This window comes from Egretta garzetta, unplaced genomic scaffold, assembly GCF_000687185.1.
Source record: "Egretta garzetta isolate BGI_Z169 unplaced genomic scaffold, ASM68718v1 scaffold340, whole genome shotgun sequence".
Lineage (NCBI taxonomy): Eukaryota > Metazoa > Chordata > Aves > Pelecaniformes > Ardeidae > Egretta > Egretta garzetta.
This window is the reverse complement of record NW_009258377.1, coordinates 383,358-402,479: the sequence shown is the minus strand read 5'-3', so window position 1 is coordinate 402,479 and position 19,122 is coordinate 383,358. Positions and strand designations below refer to the sequence as shown.

At 37.5% G+C, this 19,122-nt stretch overlaps 1 protein-coding gene across 1 annotated transcript in view; it reads right to left on the bottom strand.

Annotated features, from left to right (window-relative positions):
* ASPH (aspartate beta-hydroxylase) overlaps nucleotides 1–19,122 on the bottom strand; it is a 181,544-nt gene that overhangs the window by 16,261 nt on the left and 146,161 nt on the right. The window contains 6 exon segments of the mRNA XM_035895862.1: nucleotides 1,894–2,031; nucleotides 7,067–7,156; nucleotides 7,843–7,941; nucleotides 13,405–13,541; nucleotides 14,566–14,716; nucleotides 17,796–17,882. Coding sequence (XP_035751755.1) covers nucleotides 1,894–2,031; nucleotides 7,067–7,156; nucleotides 7,843–7,941; nucleotides 13,405–13,541; nucleotides 14,566–14,716; nucleotides 17,796–17,882 — 702 coding nt within the window.

Genomic DNA, 19,122 nt, shown 5'->3' with positions numbered 1-19,122 from the left:
AGGTTAACGGTTGGACTCGATGATCTTAAAGGTCTTTTCCAACCAAAGTGATTCTATGATTCTATTCTATGATTCTATGAATGGGGGAATAATGTTGGTCTTTTTAATTAAACATGTACAGAGTTGGAACACTTCAAAAATTAATAAAACCAATGTCTTCAATGTTTTTTTGCCACTTTCTGGAGAATACTACTTCAAATTTTGCTTGCAGCATCCTACGTTACTAGAATCAAGCCTGCTTTCTTTCAAAACTTCAAGTACTTTCTTGAGTTATGGGGGAAACACAACAACAGAAATATTTTTTCTGATGCAATTAGCTTATGTTTTGGGTTTATACTTTCAACTGTGGATGTTACCTTGAAGACCATAAATCTTACCAGCCCCAAATTATAAGTAAATTAACAGCCACAATTTAGTACAGATTCAATGACATATTGCTAATAAAACAGCTAAAAAAATATACCACAAAATGATTGGATTGCAGAGGTATGAGTGGATTTCAGAGAGACAATTGTGCTGTGGAGGTCAGGTGTGAATTTCCTTGTTGGTCTTCTGAATGGCTCCTCTAGGAGCCATGCAAGATGCTGATCCAAACCAAGACCTCCATAGATGGTCTGATCCTTCTGAAAAAAATCCTTTCAAGATAGAGCCCTGGCCATTTTATAACAGGAAACTGAATTCTCTCATCATTCAAAGCTGACTTGTCTCCTGACGCTGAGGGTGAAGGGACTATTACTTTCTGTGACTCAGGAATTTGAATGGCTTACATGTAAGAGACGGTAAAACATCACTGCAGATAGCTCTAAAACGCCAGTAAAATAATATATAGTCTCTCTTTTTTGTCTGGCAAAAGTATGATAAGAAGTTCCCAGCTTCTCCATCTCCTTTATGGCAGGGAGTATCCCTACACAGTCCTCAAGAATGATTTCAATACATGCACATTTCAAATCTTCCCAAATGCTAGACCATAAAGCTAATTGCTTTTTTTGTGTGGCTGAGATTACACTGGAGAATCACACTTTAATTTAAATTCCCTAGCCTTATTTATGCTGCCATCAAAAGCATAACAGGGGCAATCTTCTTTTTTTAAATTGCTTGCTTGCTTTTTTTTTTTTTTTTAAATAAAATCATCCTTTCATAGTAGGTTTTTTTAACATGTTATGTAACTGAGTATAATGAAACAACCACTCTGAATGAACCTGTCTCTTGCAAATAAACAATTGTGTTTTAAATTTTTTGTGCAGAATAATTTTGCTATACCACATAAAACATACAGGGGAAAAAAAATGTTCTTCCCCCCTTTATTTTTGTTTTTTAGGAATTATGATTAAAATTATTAAAATAATAAAAATGACGCTATTTTGAAAACACAAACTATTATTACGAATAACACACAGACTACTTGTTGTGCATTAAATAAAAAAATAACTTTAAAGAACTTAATCTCTATGTTGTTATCTTTTGCTAAATCCATCACAAGGAGTCCACACTTGTTTCTCTTATGCAATTAAAAGCTTCCAAAGAGGTCACCAAATATTACACAAGGAATGAAGGACACAGCCTTTCCTGACTAATTAAAAATTCACAATGGGTGTCCCAGGCATTGCCAAAGTTTGGTGTGATTTTGCACTCGAGGCATTACAGTTGTCTACCACACAAATTTTGTATTTATGAATCATTTCAGCCATCCTGTCCCCACTCTCAATTTTGAAAATGCCTGAGCTTATTTTATAGTATCTTAGTTAAATCTTGTGCTCAGTCTGAGATTGGTGTCTGGTACTCACAGGCAGCGATTCAGACTTCATAGATTAGAATTTTCTCTGCATAATACCTTGAATTATAGTTGTTATTAAAAAAAATAAAATCAAAGTATACAGAAAAAAACTGCCTTACCTTCACCAGTTCCGTATAACCAGTTTCCCTTGCTGTCCACCAAGGCTGAGCTTTAAGTCCCTTGACATTGTAGAGGGAGCGCTGCCAAACCGATGCAAAATGACCTCGTTGGTATCCAAGTTCATACCACTTGTATGCCTAAAAGATTGCAGTTATTAACAACCACATTCGTATCAGCCAAGCCCCCACAGAAAAGAAGTAATTTATGCTTTTTTGATAAGGTAACAGACTGTCTCTTTGGGTGCCAGGGTTATTTTTCTGATGTAATGAACACTTCAAGGAAAAAAACCCAAACAAACTCAAAAACCCCAACTAACAATCCCAAAATAGATCAGTTGGCCAAGGCTGTCCAGTTCAACATCAGCAAAATAGGATAATCTTCTCACAACCATTCACATCCAATATGGGTCAGTAATCTAGGCACTGTCCTTGTCTTGGGAAATCCAACTGTTTGTCATCTTGGTCAACCTTGTCTTTGTCTTTTATTTCTCTACCTATGAATTAAAGATGACTGCCTTCTGCTGCCAATGGAGATGCTGTGATGATGAAAACAGTGCTGACTTTATGGATCTAAATTGTTACATAATTATCTAATACGTATACGCACTTGAATTTCTTCAAATATTTGTTGCCACACCAGAATTCAGCTGATGCTACTAATTTTTCTAACCCATTCTCTTTATTTCACATGGTAGAAACCTACTGAGGCTAATAGCAGACCTTTACTTGCCTTACTCTGCCTTTACACAACTTGCTTTAGCACTGTATAGCACCAAAACAAGGTCCTGCAAAGGAAGAAAATGGCATGCTTGGAAAAAAAGATCCAGCATGAGTAGCACTGTGATGAACCATATACGGAGTAGGTTACATAGGGCTGCATCCTTTCTGTCTAGCATTGCTGCTACAGCTGCAATATTTTAGTGAATACAAAAAAAACCCCCAAACCCCTGGATATGACCAGACAGCTAAGTAGGGAGATATGAGGTAAGAAGTCCAGAGCAGAGGGACTGAAGCAGGCAACAGTCCCTGACTTGAACAGAAACTGTCTAAAAACCTCTTTACTTGGAGTCATGCACAGAGTCCGTCTGCAGCTACACCACTTGAAATTTGCTCCCTCCCAAGCCTACCACCTAGCCAATTCACCTCCGCCTAAACGTCACTCATCCAAACTTGGACCATGTTCTCACACTCCTTCACCCAATCTGATATTTATTCTTACCTCACTCTCTGTAAATCAGCCTATAATTTCACCCTGTGCTTCCAGTAAATAATGCTGCCCCCCACAGTTATCTGCCTTCCTTGGCTGTATCCACCTCCTCGCCAAGTTCTTCTCAAAAAACCAAACCCTCCACTTTTCTTTCCAGCAGGAGTACAGAAAATCTGGTCTGCTGGTTTTGTTTGGGATACAGCTGATTTTCTTCATAGCAGCTACTATGGGGCTATGTTTTGGATTTGTGCTGGAAACAGGATTGATAACACAGGGATGTTGTTGTTATTGCTGAGCAGTGCTTGCACAGAGTCAAGGTCTCTTCTGCTTCTCACCCCACCCCACCAGTGAGTGGGCTGGGGGTGCACAAGAAATTGGGAGGGGACGCAGCTGAGACAGCTGACCCCAACCAACCAAAGGGATATTCCATGCCATGTCATGTCGCGTTCAGCAACAGAAAGCTGGGTGAAGAAGAAGGACATGGGGGACGTTCGGAGTGATGGCGTTTGTGTTCCCAAGTCACCGTTACGCGTGATGGAGCCCTGCTTTCCTGGGGATGGCTGAACACTTGCCTGCCCATGGGAAGTAGGGAATGAATTCCTTGTTTTGCTTTGCTTGCGTGCTCAGCTTTTTGCTTTACCTATTAAACTGTCTTTATCTCAACCCACGAGTCTTCTCACAGCGAGCAGCTGTGTGGGGCTGAGTTGCTGGCTGGGGTTAAACCATGACATCTGGACAAGATTAACACTGTCCCCAGTAGCATTCTGGTACGGTAGTTTCCCTGCATGACTAACTATTTTAATTGCTATTTGTTTTTCAAAGAGATTAATTTCTCCTATTCTAACTCAGGAGCGTATGACAGTTGTCCATTAATATACCCACATTTGACATGAAGGCTAAACCAAAATACTTACTGAGAAAAAAACCCACAGTACTAACTCTTAAGTTAAAGAAGAATCATCTTATATATGGGGTCTAATGGAAAGCAAAACATACAATCAAGTAAACACATCTCTAGGAGAACAATTCATGTCAGTTTGTTGCTTATGTTTACCTTGAAGCCAGTAAACTAGAAGGAAAAAACAAAACTGTTTTGGATATAAATCAGCCATGAGAACAGTGTGTGACTTAGTAAGACTAAGTGTTAGCAGTCAGTTAGTCAAGAAAACAAAAAGCTATTGGAAATTCTTCATGTAATGGATTATTTCTAAAAATTTCCAGGTGTCATCTTAGAGATCTTTTATTTCAGATATAAGGTAAGAAATGACTTTGGGTGGGTTTGTCTTCAAATTTTTATATGTCTCTCTATTGTAACCATAGATTATTTATTAAGAGTCTGTAAATTTTCATCAATCTTTTAAAAAATGTAGTACTCTGGTCTTTATAACTTCCTTGAAGTATGGAGGAAAGGCCACAACAGAATGTTGCCTTACAGTATTTATCTGAAGTACAGAAAAACACACTGTGGATTATCAGAATAAAAGCACACCATATCTAAGCTTTCATCTTTTTTTCTTGAGAGAAGCTTTGTAAAAATGTGTATGGATAAAAAAAAAAAAAAAAAAAAAAGTATTACCTTTGGGTAATAGACAGTATATCTTTAAATTTTTATGTCGGTTAAATCTCTGAACTGTAAGCATTATGATTTATATCGTATGCTCCCCAAGGTGTAAGTTGTAATAGCAGTGGGATATCGCTAGATCGTTCACACTGACTGCCTGCATTCATTTGCAATGTCTGAAGTTAGCCCAAATGGTAAGGGGAATGGATTACTTGTTTCAGCCACTGACTGATGAGTATGAATGTTGCTGCTCTTTAAGATCCATCAGCTATAATCACGATGTATAATACTGTTAATCCTTATCTATTAGAGGCATTGCGCTATGAGGTTGCCTTTGACAGCATGCAGTAGGGTTAGGTTGCCCCGCTCATCGTTTCCAGTCCTGAGTTTCCATGAGAAACCTTTTTTTTCACATGCAGATCTTGGCAGTGGGAAGACTAAATAATGTCCGCTGTACTATTCAGGACATCTACAGCAGTATAGCTTCCTTTCGAGGGAAGTAGTTGTTTGAGATGCACTCAGTTTATAAATTCTGTGTGAACAGCACTTCGTTCTATAATACCTTCCACAGTTCTAATTTATCTTTTTTTTAAGTCAGTTTGGCATTTTATCAAGTAATAGTTGGAAAGGGCATACTCAACACTGTTTCCTTAACCCTTACCAGGACCACATTCATAATTCCTAATTTAGCTCTACCTTCAACAAACCTTCAGCAATAGCAATTTCACATGTTCTTTAAATATTGATCTGTTTCCTTGATTAAATCTTGAAGTTCAGCAAGTCTAGCAAGGTCAGTGAGAAAAATTTAGCTTAACGGTGGACTTTCCACTGATGAATTTAAAAGTCTTTTCTATGCCAAGAAGTTCATTTGTCATTGATTAAAATTTCTTCTACAGCAGATTTGACCATTAATTCCATAAACATTAACACATGATTATCCTGGGGATTGGGATGATATACATTAATTACACCTTTGTGGTTTCTTTAGTCAAACATTGTAATGGGATGCTCTAGGCTCAATCATTCAACCCAGAATATACCATGGAAGCATACAGGGACTTCCTTTTCGGTTTTCTTTTGAGAGAAGGACAGACATACAGAGAGAGTCAGACAGAGAGACAGCGCGTGCAGAAGCAGACGCTGTGTGTGTTTGTGCATGCGCACGTGTGTGTGTGTTTATGTATACAATGAGGCCAACTAATTCTCACTTATAAATGCACTCTTAAACTAAAAAAAAAAACTTCATTGGAAGAATATTTTCTTGTACCTTCAGAGAAGGCAATCTAACTTTAAAAAGAGAGATGATATTACATTTCAATGTACGTATGAGGTATTGCAATAAAAGTTCCATGTTTTATAGAAAAAGAGAATTAACCTGATGAACTAGGCCTAAGAAAGATAACTAACATAGGTTTCATTACAGTCCACTTGTCTATAGCTCATATTGGAGAACTGCCTACCAACTGGGCTAAGATACTTAAGAGGTCAGCATTCTTGGCAGTATTTATGTATCAATATTTCAGACCTATTATTACAGAACCGATTAAAAAGCAGTTCCACTATGCTTTTGTGTTCTTTTCACATTTCCCATCCAGGAACCTGAGTAGGGTTTTTTGGTTTGTTTTTATGTTTGTTTGTTTTTAAATTCATGCCCATAGTAAAATTCATTACTAGTAAGATTCTTCAACAAAAGCCCTTTGCTCCCCTACCATGGCAATAGTGCTAATTCACACCAATTTAAATTTAAATTTGGCTTTTACATTAAATTTGGTTTTAAATTAACACATTGGAAACTTTTATGGTTTTCAGTCACATATGTTTGCTTTTGGGCATGCAACAGATTTGTTGCACAAATCTCTGCTGTTTTGATCTGTTTGCTACTTTAATTATTTAACAAATACCGTAACTCAGCCCACATATTCAGTCCTCTCACGGGCTTGTTTTACCACATTGGTGCTCAAGGTCATTTTGGGGAAGAAGGGAGGTTTACAAAACACTGTTATATCAGAGCTATGAGAGAACTTCTGTACAGTGATATGCAGGTAATTGTTTTCTGAAACTCTGGTTAAAAATCTTTGTTGTAAGTGGTAGAAGCAGAAAAGAGGTTTTAAAAACACCTTCACTGAATTTTTGAAAAAATGTTTTTTCCCTGTGTTCAAACTGCCCCATGCAAGCTTCAAAAGTTTAGATTCCTTCTAAAGCAAGGAATGCTAGCAGACTGTATTGTCACACCAATGGCAGATTTTTTGCTGTTGCTCATCTTGACCTCTACACAAATATGCTGGATTGTTATTACAATAGGACTACTCATGTTTTCAACACTGAACCCATGCTTAAAAGTTTTTCTGGATTCTGCAGTCCATCAGAGGTTTAGACTTTAAAGCAAGAATATGTTAAACGCGTACCTCTTTGTCTCCCATTCTCTGCAAGGCATCACCCAGATGAAAATAAAAGCGTCCATCATTTGTACCGGGGTCACCAGACTCCAGTCCTTCCTAAGAAAAAAAAACCAAAGAACCATGTATAAGAGAACCTTCAATACATCTTCTAAAACTGTTCATTCGATTGCTGTAAATAGGCTGTCAATTCTATGCAAGATACAGGCGATGAAACTGGCTATAAAATATAACCATCGTGGCATCATGGAAACCTGGAACTTAGGTTGAATGAATACAATACTTCAGTAAAAAAACATTGAGAAATATTATCAGTTTTCCAAATGCCATAGCCTCTCCCCTCAGTCCTTCCAAGACAGAGTGTATTTAGAGACAGACACTTGCCCCTGACCCTATATATATATACACACAAGCATTTTAGAAAAGTGGATTAAGGTTTTAATTTGTGGTATCTCTTCCCAAACACTCAGAAGCATACACAAGCCCTCTCTGGATTTTTCAAGAACCTTAAGTTTGCAGCATATTGTCAAACTCAAACCAATTTGAGACTCACAGCTGTGTTCTTAGGGTTAACCACTAGTAAAACAAATACTTGAAGTTTAAAAATTGATGAGCCTCAGCGTAACAAGCTTGTTCCAGTTCATAGGCAGTGATACAACAATATAGCTCCAACATAGCTTAAACTGTGATTTGTGATTAGTATGCTTCTACCTTGACATGTTTTATACATTCCAATTTTATTTTTATAGGTAGAATATTTACTGCAGGTGAGAAAACAAAAATACCTTTAGATAGGGTATGCTCTCTGCTATCTTGTTTTCTGCCTTCAGGATGAAGCCGTAATGTACTTTGGCAAAGCCGTCATTTGGAGCCAGGCTTAGAACCTGTTTGGGAGCAAATGAATTAAATACTCATGTATTTATCTATGCAAATTAACAAACCTGTGGACATATTACTATTAAGTGATGCAATGACATTTTCTTCCATCGCTGGCTCTCAGATAAATTCTTCACCTGGCTGTACTTTCTTTTTCCCATTCACTTTTGTGCTTCTCCAGAAAAACCTATTACAAGTCAAACTTTAAAGTCTCAGAAGTAAAATTATTCCAACTTCAATCTCTGAATTGCATTATTTTTTTGTTGTCTGTCTTTCTCCACCCTTGAGCTACAGCATGCTACATTACAGAATTAACACTGTTCATTGACACTTAAGTTACCCATCCCAGGTTTGACTAATCTGAAAGAAAGCAGCTGCTTTTGAACAAGCCTACAGCACAGTCACAGGAAATGTAGTGTAGAAATATACCTGAAATAGTTTAAAATTAGATAGGTTTATACCAGTGGCAAACTAGTCTTGGCAAGAGAAAAGACACTACGGTGTGAAGCACCGAGAGTACAGTTCAGGAGGATGCTGTAAAATAACAGTTGCACCACGTGATGGGACTGCACAAACCCTGGAAACACAAAGGGCATTCTCAGCACGACAGTGGACTGGAGCGCTCTCTGGAAGAGCTTACATTTGCTTGGCTAAGAGAAAGCTATCAGATGGTAATGACAGGCCTAATGCAGTAGTGATTCAATGTGCTTTCACACTAGAAGGTGATGGATAAGTTACTCTTGGATAGTTGTGTGCTGCACTCTTTGACCAACACCAAGACCTAGCATGCTGAATTAAGCTAAAATCTTTTGAACGAGATTCAGATAATGACTGAGTCATAACCTGACTTAATTTTGCAGGAAAGGAAAACCCATAGGCAAATATCCAGAATGGGTATTTCATGGGGACTGTACAAGAGAAAGATTTGTGAGCACAGGGACAGCTGTAGGAACGATTGCTGTATGGGGGAGCGTTTCAAGGAAAGGAGGTGTGAAGCTGGCTCGCCTGAGTTCTGAAACAGGTACCTCTAACAGTACTGAGATAACTGAAGCGCATTTGGTCTGCCTCAGCCAAGAGGAAAATTAGAGAATCTATTTTGCAGCTCCATGTATGTATATATTCAATATCTTTTGTAGCTCTATGCGATATCAATTACATTGTCAAGTTAATCTGTTGTTACACCTCTTCCCTCCTTAAAATAAGGGTGGACAGTCTTACAAGGACAGATCCTCAGTCTACGAGGATCACCACAAGTGCCTGGGAGTCAATGGAATTACAGAGGCTGACACCTGCTGAATGTCTAGCACAGTCACTAAATACAAAACAATGGACAGATGAGCAATTTCTCTTCCCTAAATCCATTTTTGAAGCTACTAAACTTATGCCATGGATAAAATGTCTGCATATATCATAGCCTTTCCCCCTGCCTTTTCCAGTCACTGTCTAACCTAATTTTGCAATCAGAATAATTACAAGCAAAACCATAACAAGCCCTCTGGGCCAATTTCTCTGCTTTCTCAAACCTTATTACATACAAACTACATCTGAGCAAAACCAAAATCAGTGCAATGTGGGTATAAAAAGTTATGAGCTAAAAAGAGCAGCGTTTCACTTCTTTTTACAGAAAATAGCTACTATGAAGGAACAATCAATTTGAGAATCTGAAGTCCATAATATGACACATTATTAACAGAAAGTGAACTTGTCGATTCTTAGTAAGGATGAGCTTGATCCCTAGTATAAGAATATGCTACCACCTTATGCAACATGCTTTTTGACTACAGCATTCTGTGTATAATCATTTTGATCCCAGAATCTGTACCTGCAGGGTAAAATAAAATGACTGACAGAAATATTTATTAGCCATATAATTTCGTTACAGTTCCTTTAACTATACGATAAAGCTACCTGATTAGTTAAGACAGAATAGAATTTTCTGTATTACAGTTCATTTGAACTATGCTGAGTTGCATTAAGGCATGATCTACATTCGGAGCCCCTAAAGAGAAGCGAAGTGATACAATCAGCAGAAATTACACTGGAAGTATTTAATGTAAATTGTATTACTCTGTTGCTGTTGCTGTGTGCAATATTAATTATGTTTAGAAATAAGTTTTACTAAACTGCTCATAGCCCATTAAATATTAATCACGAATATAGAAATTAACCTCTGGGGCTATCAATAGCTAATTAGCCAGGGCAGAGTACTGTGTTAATGTGGATATTCTGCTTTTGGTACCTGAGATAGCTCAATCAGAGCTGGCTTTATGTGTGTCTGTATAATGCTGCACTAAGCCATATAGACAGGCAGAAAAAGTGCTATTAGCAGAGTAACTGGTCTTATAAAGTTCTCTTCCACTATATTTCATCATAATCTGTAGATCTTTGAAAACAAAAATAGCTCCAAAATCTACTAGGACTACTTTTAGTGTTATGTTTCCATGTCCCCAAGTGTAATGTTCAAAAGAAAATGCTTTGATATTAGAGACAAAACTGAAATCCTCTCCAACTGGACACCATTTTCCATTTGTGGTTCAGCCCAACGTCTGGCAAATGCATACTAGAAAAGTGTTATTTTGTGTCAGTTAGACTATGCCACACTACAGCTGTAAGTACAAAACTCTTGATCTGACGTTCAGTGTTTATACACATAGCTTCTGTAGCTAAAAGAAGAAATATATCACATTTCAGACTTTTGAAATAAAAATGTGAGTATAGCACTTCAACAGCTGCTCAGACATAACAAATTTGGAATGGAAAATGAGAACTGAATGAAAAATAAGCAAACTGGCTATTAAATGTAAAGCAGAAAGTTTTCATTCACTAGGATTCCTTGGGCATCTATTCAATTCCTTGGAGAGGACACCAGCGACAGTTAGTCTGGTCTGAAATGGTATATACTGTAATCCCAACGTAGGGGACAGTGCCTGTGAAGGGTCCAGCTGGTTGCGTGTGCTCGGCCCATGCCTAACACAGACTGATAACACCGAATTAAGATCAAAACGTTATAGCAGGAAGCAAAGGAGGACATGGGCACCTTTTGCCCAAGAACCTAGCAGATTCCCAGGACGTGGGAAATTTGGAGTCTAGATTCTCCTGCACAGAAGAGTGTTCAACTACTTGGGAACTTGCCTGAGGAGCAGAAACAAGTACCACATATGGAAGAAGTTACACAACCACAAAGAAAAGAATGGGATCCAGAGGGGAATCAGCAAGAAGCTGAGCTCTTAGTCGAACAAGGAGTATGTTCTCTTGAGGACGAGTCCTGAGCTCTGTTGTCTCTTCCTAGGATGCCAATGCCTTCTGCATTAGAAAGGACTTAAAATAGACGAACAACCTTACAGTGGGAACCAGAACTCAGGATTCATAAACATTGGAGGCATTTACTGTGCAGCGCCAAGTTCATGCTCTTGTCTGTGCTGTCTTAGGTTTTCAGTCAAATGACTAATTTGTCCTACACTAGCAGGGAGGAGAATTTAATTATGCTACAGAAGTTCCCCAGGTTTCTCAAAAATCATAGGAAGAGAACGATGTCTCCTGAAGGCTCCCAGAACCACTCTTTTCACAGTTTGCCCCTCTCTTTATTGACTATACACAGAGTCTGAGCACCTATGGTAGGAGCTCCAAACCATATGCCAATCACTTTCGAAATATGCATTGCAACAGCTGAGCGAAGCACTCAAGAGAAGACCATATGGCCCCACAGCAATCTGCCCAAAACCATGTAAGAAGCCTTCAGTATAACCAAAAATAAAAGCAGGTATACCTGAGCTTCTGCCTGTTTCTTTGGCTATATTTCCTTTCTTAAAATTATTTATGTAAATTTATCCTGAATTACAACAAAGAAAAAATTATATTAATATGTTGGAATTCAATGTGAAGAATAGCCAAAATATAGACAAAACCCATATGATTTTTAAAAAGAATAAATCCATCTCCTTTTAAAAGGTATTTATTTGTTGCTCTTTTACAAGGGCAGAACATCGCTATCTATTTCAGTGTTTAGTGAACTGCAAAACAGAGCAATTGTACTGGATAGTCTATGGAAGCATGGAAAGCAATATATTGAAAGCAGACCTGTTCTTATTTTGCATGTCTGCTCTTAACCAGAGCAGTATACACTTCTTCTGAAGTATATCAAACTCAATATCAAAGTAATTACATAGCAAACTCATTATCTGCTTCCATTTATAAAAAAATCCTGTAATTATTGAGGTTGAGAAATTCTAACACCTGTATTGTTTGCAGCACCATACTAAAAAATTGCAAAGAAAGATCTTGCCCAAAAGGACTACGGTTTTGTTTTTTCAAGTTCCTTGCATCCTGCAAAGCCAGTTCAGTTAATATATTCTATCTTTAAAAGCTGATGTTTCTAATCCTCTGAGATATTTTGACAGCAGACCAAAAATTATTGAACACAAATGTTTTATGGAGGGATCCAGAAAGCAGCCAAAGTAGCAAAGCAAACATTATTCTGGCAACATCTGAGACTGCCAGAGGACCTTGAGGGGAAAAAAAAAAAAAAAAAAAAAAAAAAGAAAAGCTATTATCAGGTTTTGGCTCCTGATTCCAACCCTGTGGTTGAACGTCCTCCTTCTCTGTGAGAAACCACCTGAGATGAGAATCCCCTCAGACTCCCAGATGTGGGGGACGGAAAACTGGGCCTTTATTCTCAGGAGGTGGTACTAATCATGCTGACTTGTCCTCAGTCTGCATAACCAGCCAATTACCGTACTATGCCTGTACTAAACAAGCACTGCAACAAGCGTGCCAACAACAACAAGACCATCTCCGATCAGGTGCCGGCAGCTTGTGCTCTACCCGTGACATCAAGCTCCACATCTGTCAGAGAGTTTCCAGATGTTAATGGGTTTTCTAGATCATGGGAGCAAAGTGGCCCTTCCTGGCAGTGAACTTTCCCCAGCCTGATAACTACAGTATAAGACAGGAATATAAATCTAATGAACTGTCCACACTACAAGTGTCATGAAAAAAACCCAGAATTTAGGCTGCCTACAAAAATAATGAAAAAACAAAGGTTAAATAGCTGTGTGAGTACTGAGCTACTTGGTCACATGGTTAGAGATGGTGTTCCTGTAAAGAAACTTCTGCTTTCCAAGTCTTGCAGATTAGACTTTTTTTTATACTATGCATTACACCTGTATTTGTTGTCAATATATTCCAAACCTGGCTACCAGAAGGTGTAAGAAAACAGATATTATTAACCATATGAAAAACATCTGCATTTCTCTGTCTTTGAAGAAAAACACTTAGCATGACCGTATCAAGAAATCTGGATTAAAATTAGAAGATAATTAAGAACTGCACTAGAAAAAAAATCGTACCTATATTAATCCTTCAAAACCAGACACGCAAAATGTTTAGCAACTAAAAAAGTTAAAAGCAAGCAATCTTTAGAACAAACACATGAATGCAAATAATATTTTTCCTTAGCTGGAATGGAAACTCACCTCTTCATATACTTTCTTGGCATTGCTGTTATCGCCTATCAAGAGGTAACCAACACCAAGGTCATTCTTGAATGAAGTATCACTGGGAAACAGCTGAACTAATTTCTGTAGAGTAATCAGGGAACCTCTCATGCGACCTAATTTGATTGAACAAGACTTAATTACAACTACAGATATGAGTAACAACAGTAAGATGCTTACACAACATCTAAGACAACACAAATCAGAGCCAGGTGTTCCACTTTCACTAGGGATCAAGCAGCAGAACTTGAAAAGAACTTGTGCAGATAGGAGTATATTCAGCTGCTTGGTTGCCACTGAAGGTGTAGGTGTACAAGGAATATTTCAGGAAATCACTGCAAATGCATATCATGCAGTGTTATGGTAGCCTCTAGTGGAGAACCGTTCACAGTGTAGCAATAACAACATTATTTAAGCTTCGGTTGCTCTTTCATAGACAGACGTTGAAGTGCTCGACAAAACTAGATAAACATAATCAAGACTAAGTTTATTTTGATAAGTAATTAAATGCATTTCTAATGTTAAGCAATAGTTCCACTGTATTTGCATTATTAAATTAATCATGCTTCATGTGCTAAAAATTAAGTACATTCCTCGACTTCTCAGATGAGGCGTTGCTGAGGAACAGCAAGATCAAAACAAGTTGATACTAAAATCCAGCCCATGGAACAGAACTCTTTTCTCCACCAAAGTTGACTGTGCACTTCTTGTACATCACAGAATTGAGATCTGAACTTTCAAATGTTATCCCTGAGTGCTGTTCCATTCTTCTCTATGTTTACTAAAAATTTATTCTGTGTATGTTTGCTCTGTGTATGCCATTAATTTCCTCATGATTTCTCTCAACTTCAATAGAAAAAAGAACATTTTCTTCTTTCTCTGTCAATAAAATTTTTCAACCACCTACTATCAGAGCTTCTCATACCACCAGTGCACTGTTGTCTACAGGCACTATTATCATACAAGTAATTATATACACTGGTTCCCTAAAAATATTTTAAAGCATTAAAAAATATTTTTTCATAAGCATTTAAGAGATAAGGAACACAAGTCCTGTTGAAAAAGAGCCAATTCCAATGAATCTTTTGAAAGTCTTGCTCACAGAACTTCCATAATTTTTACACTGTCCTCAAATCTTACCAAGAAACTGCTGCCTGTCTGCTTCTCGTTTCAAGCTCAGTTTTACCAGATCTGAAGGGACATTTGGCAGACTAACCACTTCATCATAGGTGTTGATGGCTTTTTGCAGCATCTCATTACTTCTCATTTTCTCAGCTAAGTCATCTTCAGACTAGAAAGAATTAGAAAACCATTATTAGAATACATAATAATCAATTAGTCTTAAAAATAACTTTGCTTTCTTAAAAGGCAAATTATGCAATTGTTAGACTGTGAGAATAATTCTAGAATTATCTTTAATCTGTATAATTTTGGCATAACAAGGAAAACTTACTTGGTTGTGCTTTATGCTAAGGCATATTAGAATTACTGTTAATTCTTGTTTCCTGCAAATTGTTTGAAAGCATAAGTACGAGAAAATTTGAACCTAAAAAATTCATTAACACGTATTTTTGGTTAATATTTGTAGAAGTCATAAATTCTGCTTTTTCAAAGAAATGAGGCAATCTGTTGTAATAACACGGAAGAAATGTAAATCATTGCGTATGGATTATTTGTACACTAAGCCTCACACTGGCAGTAGTACACAGATCAAAACACACCAACAAACATTGTTTTCATATATTCTGACACAGATTTTATTTACACTTGTTCTTGGAAAAATAATTAGGAATTGGCTTTGCTCTTGCATATCTACCTCTTTAGAACTTAAATTCATTCATTAAACTCAGGAGCAGGCCAAAGGATATACCAGATCTCTACTGTGAAATTACTGCTTCAGTGAAGCCAATGGAAGCTACTATTGATTTCACCTGTGGTATGGCACATTCATAATTTGTTTCCGCAGCTGAAAAAAAGATTTCTATATCTCAAATGCTGAATTTTTAAAGTATTACCTTCAATTGTTCATGTGCTTAATGCATTCTTCCCATATATGTCATTATTACTGGTTTAACGATCTTAAGTCAGTTAGCAGAGCAAGGTGTAGGTGCGCTGCAAGCAAATTCACTGTTGTATCGATCAAACACATTAATTGAAATAGCTTCAACTGTGCTAACTGCATATGCTGTAGTATGTAGTTAATACCTGGAATCTTTTTGCACTTCTGTTACTTTTTTCCTTGGGTTACTTTGAAATTGCGTATGGGAAATACCAAACAATATGGTTGCTCAGCCAAACAGTTGATCAGCTGCTTTCAGAGATAACTTCAGAAATCAGTTTTAAGAAACAATTTATTTTCCTGATGTACATTCACCAGGGATTTACTTTTCCTTTTTTTGAGGGAATTGCAGGGCAAAGAACAGTAGAAGATACATAAGCAGAGAGGCAAAAATTGTCAGCATAAAATGTGCATAAATTCATCAGCATAGACACTATAAATAATATAAGGAGGTTTAAGACCTAACTACTGTTCTTTTCAGCCTTAAAGATGCTAACAGTTTCTGTAGACTACTTTTCATCTGGCCTAACTGTAGCTCCAGCAATCAAATCAGGAATTGCTCAAATTTCTGAAAAACACTTCTAATTATGAAACCTTCTGCAGAATTTTGGGGGAAACAGTTGCCTTTTAAAGTTATTAAAAGATCCAGAAAAATGAATACTCATGTCTTATTAGAAACTTACAGCTTTTAGAATCTACAAAATTAGCATGTAATGTTGGTTCATGGTTCACAGAAATGGAGAAGTAAACTCTTGTGCTGAATTCCTGGCCTTTACCCTTACCCTTCTCTGCAGTTTTACCTTTAGTTAGTGCCAAGAGACAACAAATTGCAATGTGTTGTGTTGGTATAAATATCCATTTAAAAGTAATATGTTGCTCCAGTGTTACAATGTTAATCCTAGGAATAATCTGTCTGTCAGTGGAGCCCATGATTTTCCCATTCCTTCGAACAGCTTCAACTCACACATACTGGATTCATTTAATTGTCATTGGTTGTGCTAATATGAGTGTTCAAGCAAAAAGACTTGTATGAGGTTACAATGGCTTCTGAAAATGGAAATTATAGCTGTTTTTATAGATTCACAGAAAGTGTATGCTAATTATGACTTCAGATCTTGGTCTGTAGGACCTTTTAAGCACTACTAAAGTAGTAGGTTGTGACTACAAATTGTTGTAAAGGGACAAATGAAGTTGTGTCACTGGGGGGAATTCTGAATGGGAATAAGCTTCACAGCTAGCTTCAATGATCTGCCCTCCTCCCTAAAAGCAGTGGGCTAATGAGGAGGCAGGAAGCATTGTCTTAGATCTAACGCACAGATTCATAAGAAAGTTTAATATTAAAAGTGTAAGTCAACAGAATTAAGTCCACCACATACATGAACTGCAGTGGTCTCCTGCCGTAAGAAGGCAAATAGTTCAGCAGACCATGCCTCATGCAGAGCACTAAAGTATTAGGGCTGCTGTGTATCAAGTGCTTGTGTGATAGTATTTTGGATAACCATGGCCTTAGTTTTAGCATGACTATTATAAACCAAGTGAAAACCGGTTGTGAGTCCAATTCAAGTGCCTCATTAAGTGAATAACAGCACAATTCCCTGCTACAGTGAGGGTTTCACTTTGCTCATCTTGATTAACAGGAGTTCAAGCAGTCTTTTATTACACTTAGTGCAGTGGGATCATCCTACTATTTATGAAAATACAAGATTACTCTCTTTTGAGACATCCCAACATGGCTCAAAAGTATTATGAATGCAGAGCTTATTTTCCAGTGCTTTCTTTTTTTAGATGACAATACCTGAAACAGAACTTACTCCGCAAGAAAAGGCTAATTAAGCCTCCTTGCCTATGAATTTGGGTTCTTTATCCTTTAACACTCTCTATAAGAACTCCAGATCCTCTTCCCTATTCCCACTGAGCAAAAAGCAGCATTTAGCCCATAGCTGACTGATGTATTGACTTACAAGCTGCAGCAAACAGTAACAAGTTCTGCCTGATGTTCCTGCACTAGGACATTAGTTGGGATTTATCTCTTAGTGTTCATCTGACAGCTTCCATGACATCTGCAGGATGTATCTTATTTTTGTGTCATTTACAATACTTCCAACTAGACTAACGTTAGACAAAAGCTCCCAAAGTAATTGGGGAAGGATAGAGGACTGAAACAGATACAATATGACAGACCACATAATTCTTTTTTACCTTAGGAAGCATCCATAAAATTATAAATGGGAGTCTCACTGGGGTTTAGAACTCTATTGTTAAAAAAGGTTTATTTTATCTTTTTTTAACATTTATGGCTTTTTTTTAGTACCTGTGCTTTCCCGTATCTTGCTCGAGGACTCTGTGGATATTGACTCACTAATGCTTCAAAGGCCCTTAGAGCTTCTTCAACTTTTCCCTGAAAGGTAGAGATATTTATCAGCAATTCTATCTAATAAAAGTGCTGAAGGATGCATGACCTAATAACACATTAGTTTCCCCAATTCAAAACCAAACCAAAACAAATGCTGACTGAATCAACAGTTTTCACTCATTTTTGTTGGGATTGCCTGCTTATTTAAGAGAAATTCACTGTCATTATTTATGAAACAATATTATTCATTTTCCATGGTTAAAATGAACAGCCTTGGTTTTGTTTTACTCACTTTCCCTTTGTTGACTAGAAAAACCACTGAGATGACAGTATCCTGTCTATATCAAAATGTAAAAATTCTATTGCTAATAACAAGATCCAAACAGAATGTGACAAATAGAAAGCAAGTTCTAAACATATCGAGAAATTTCCTCTCTGCACACCTCACATGACCAGCAGTATCTTAACTATAGCTCTTTGAGGGGAAATACTAGACTCATCCATAGTGTATGGCTGTTTTCTCCAAATGTTTTGAGTAACGATGTCCCTCAGGACACCTCACGTGTTCTCTGTGTCTCTTCCCTGTCCCACACAAAGTCCGAATGTAACTATGGTATTCTCATGATTGATGGTGACTAGCAAGTAAGGATGGAAGATGAGAAGAACCAGCTGTACTGTTACATAGGAGCTGAGCACTGCTCGGCAGAATTTGGCGTGAGATCTTGCTGCCGATTCCAACTCTTACAGCTTTATAAATATGAGGGGTTATTAAACACAACTGTCTTGCTATCTTCAAATAATACATATGTCTGATTTGTTTCTAAATTTATCCTGCTTCCTACAAGAGAAGCACATCTGTCTGCAACTCACCACGAGACATAGGAGGAAAAGAGTCAGCCAACTGGCCCTATAGGCTCATCAGAAGTTTCTGTTACGCCTTTCTTTTATCAACCAATCGTTTAAGTAACAAGAAGCATGAAAATGCTTTTTATTTTTGTATTCTAACACATAAATGAGGCTCCTAGAAAAGAACAGCAGCAGTGGCAGCCTGAGGTTAGTGCTCTCTGTAGTAGCCCTTCAGCTCCATCACAGACCTACAGGACTTCTGGGGCTGCATGGATGGCAATGTAAAGCTAAAGCTGCGCAGTCTTCTGAAAATCAAGAATAATCCCACACCTGCAGTGACTAAAATGTTTTTTATTGTACTGCCCTGAAAATAGTATATATCATTGCTCAGTCATCTCAAATCCAGGGTAGAACAAAGACCTGAGTTTGTTCTCCATGG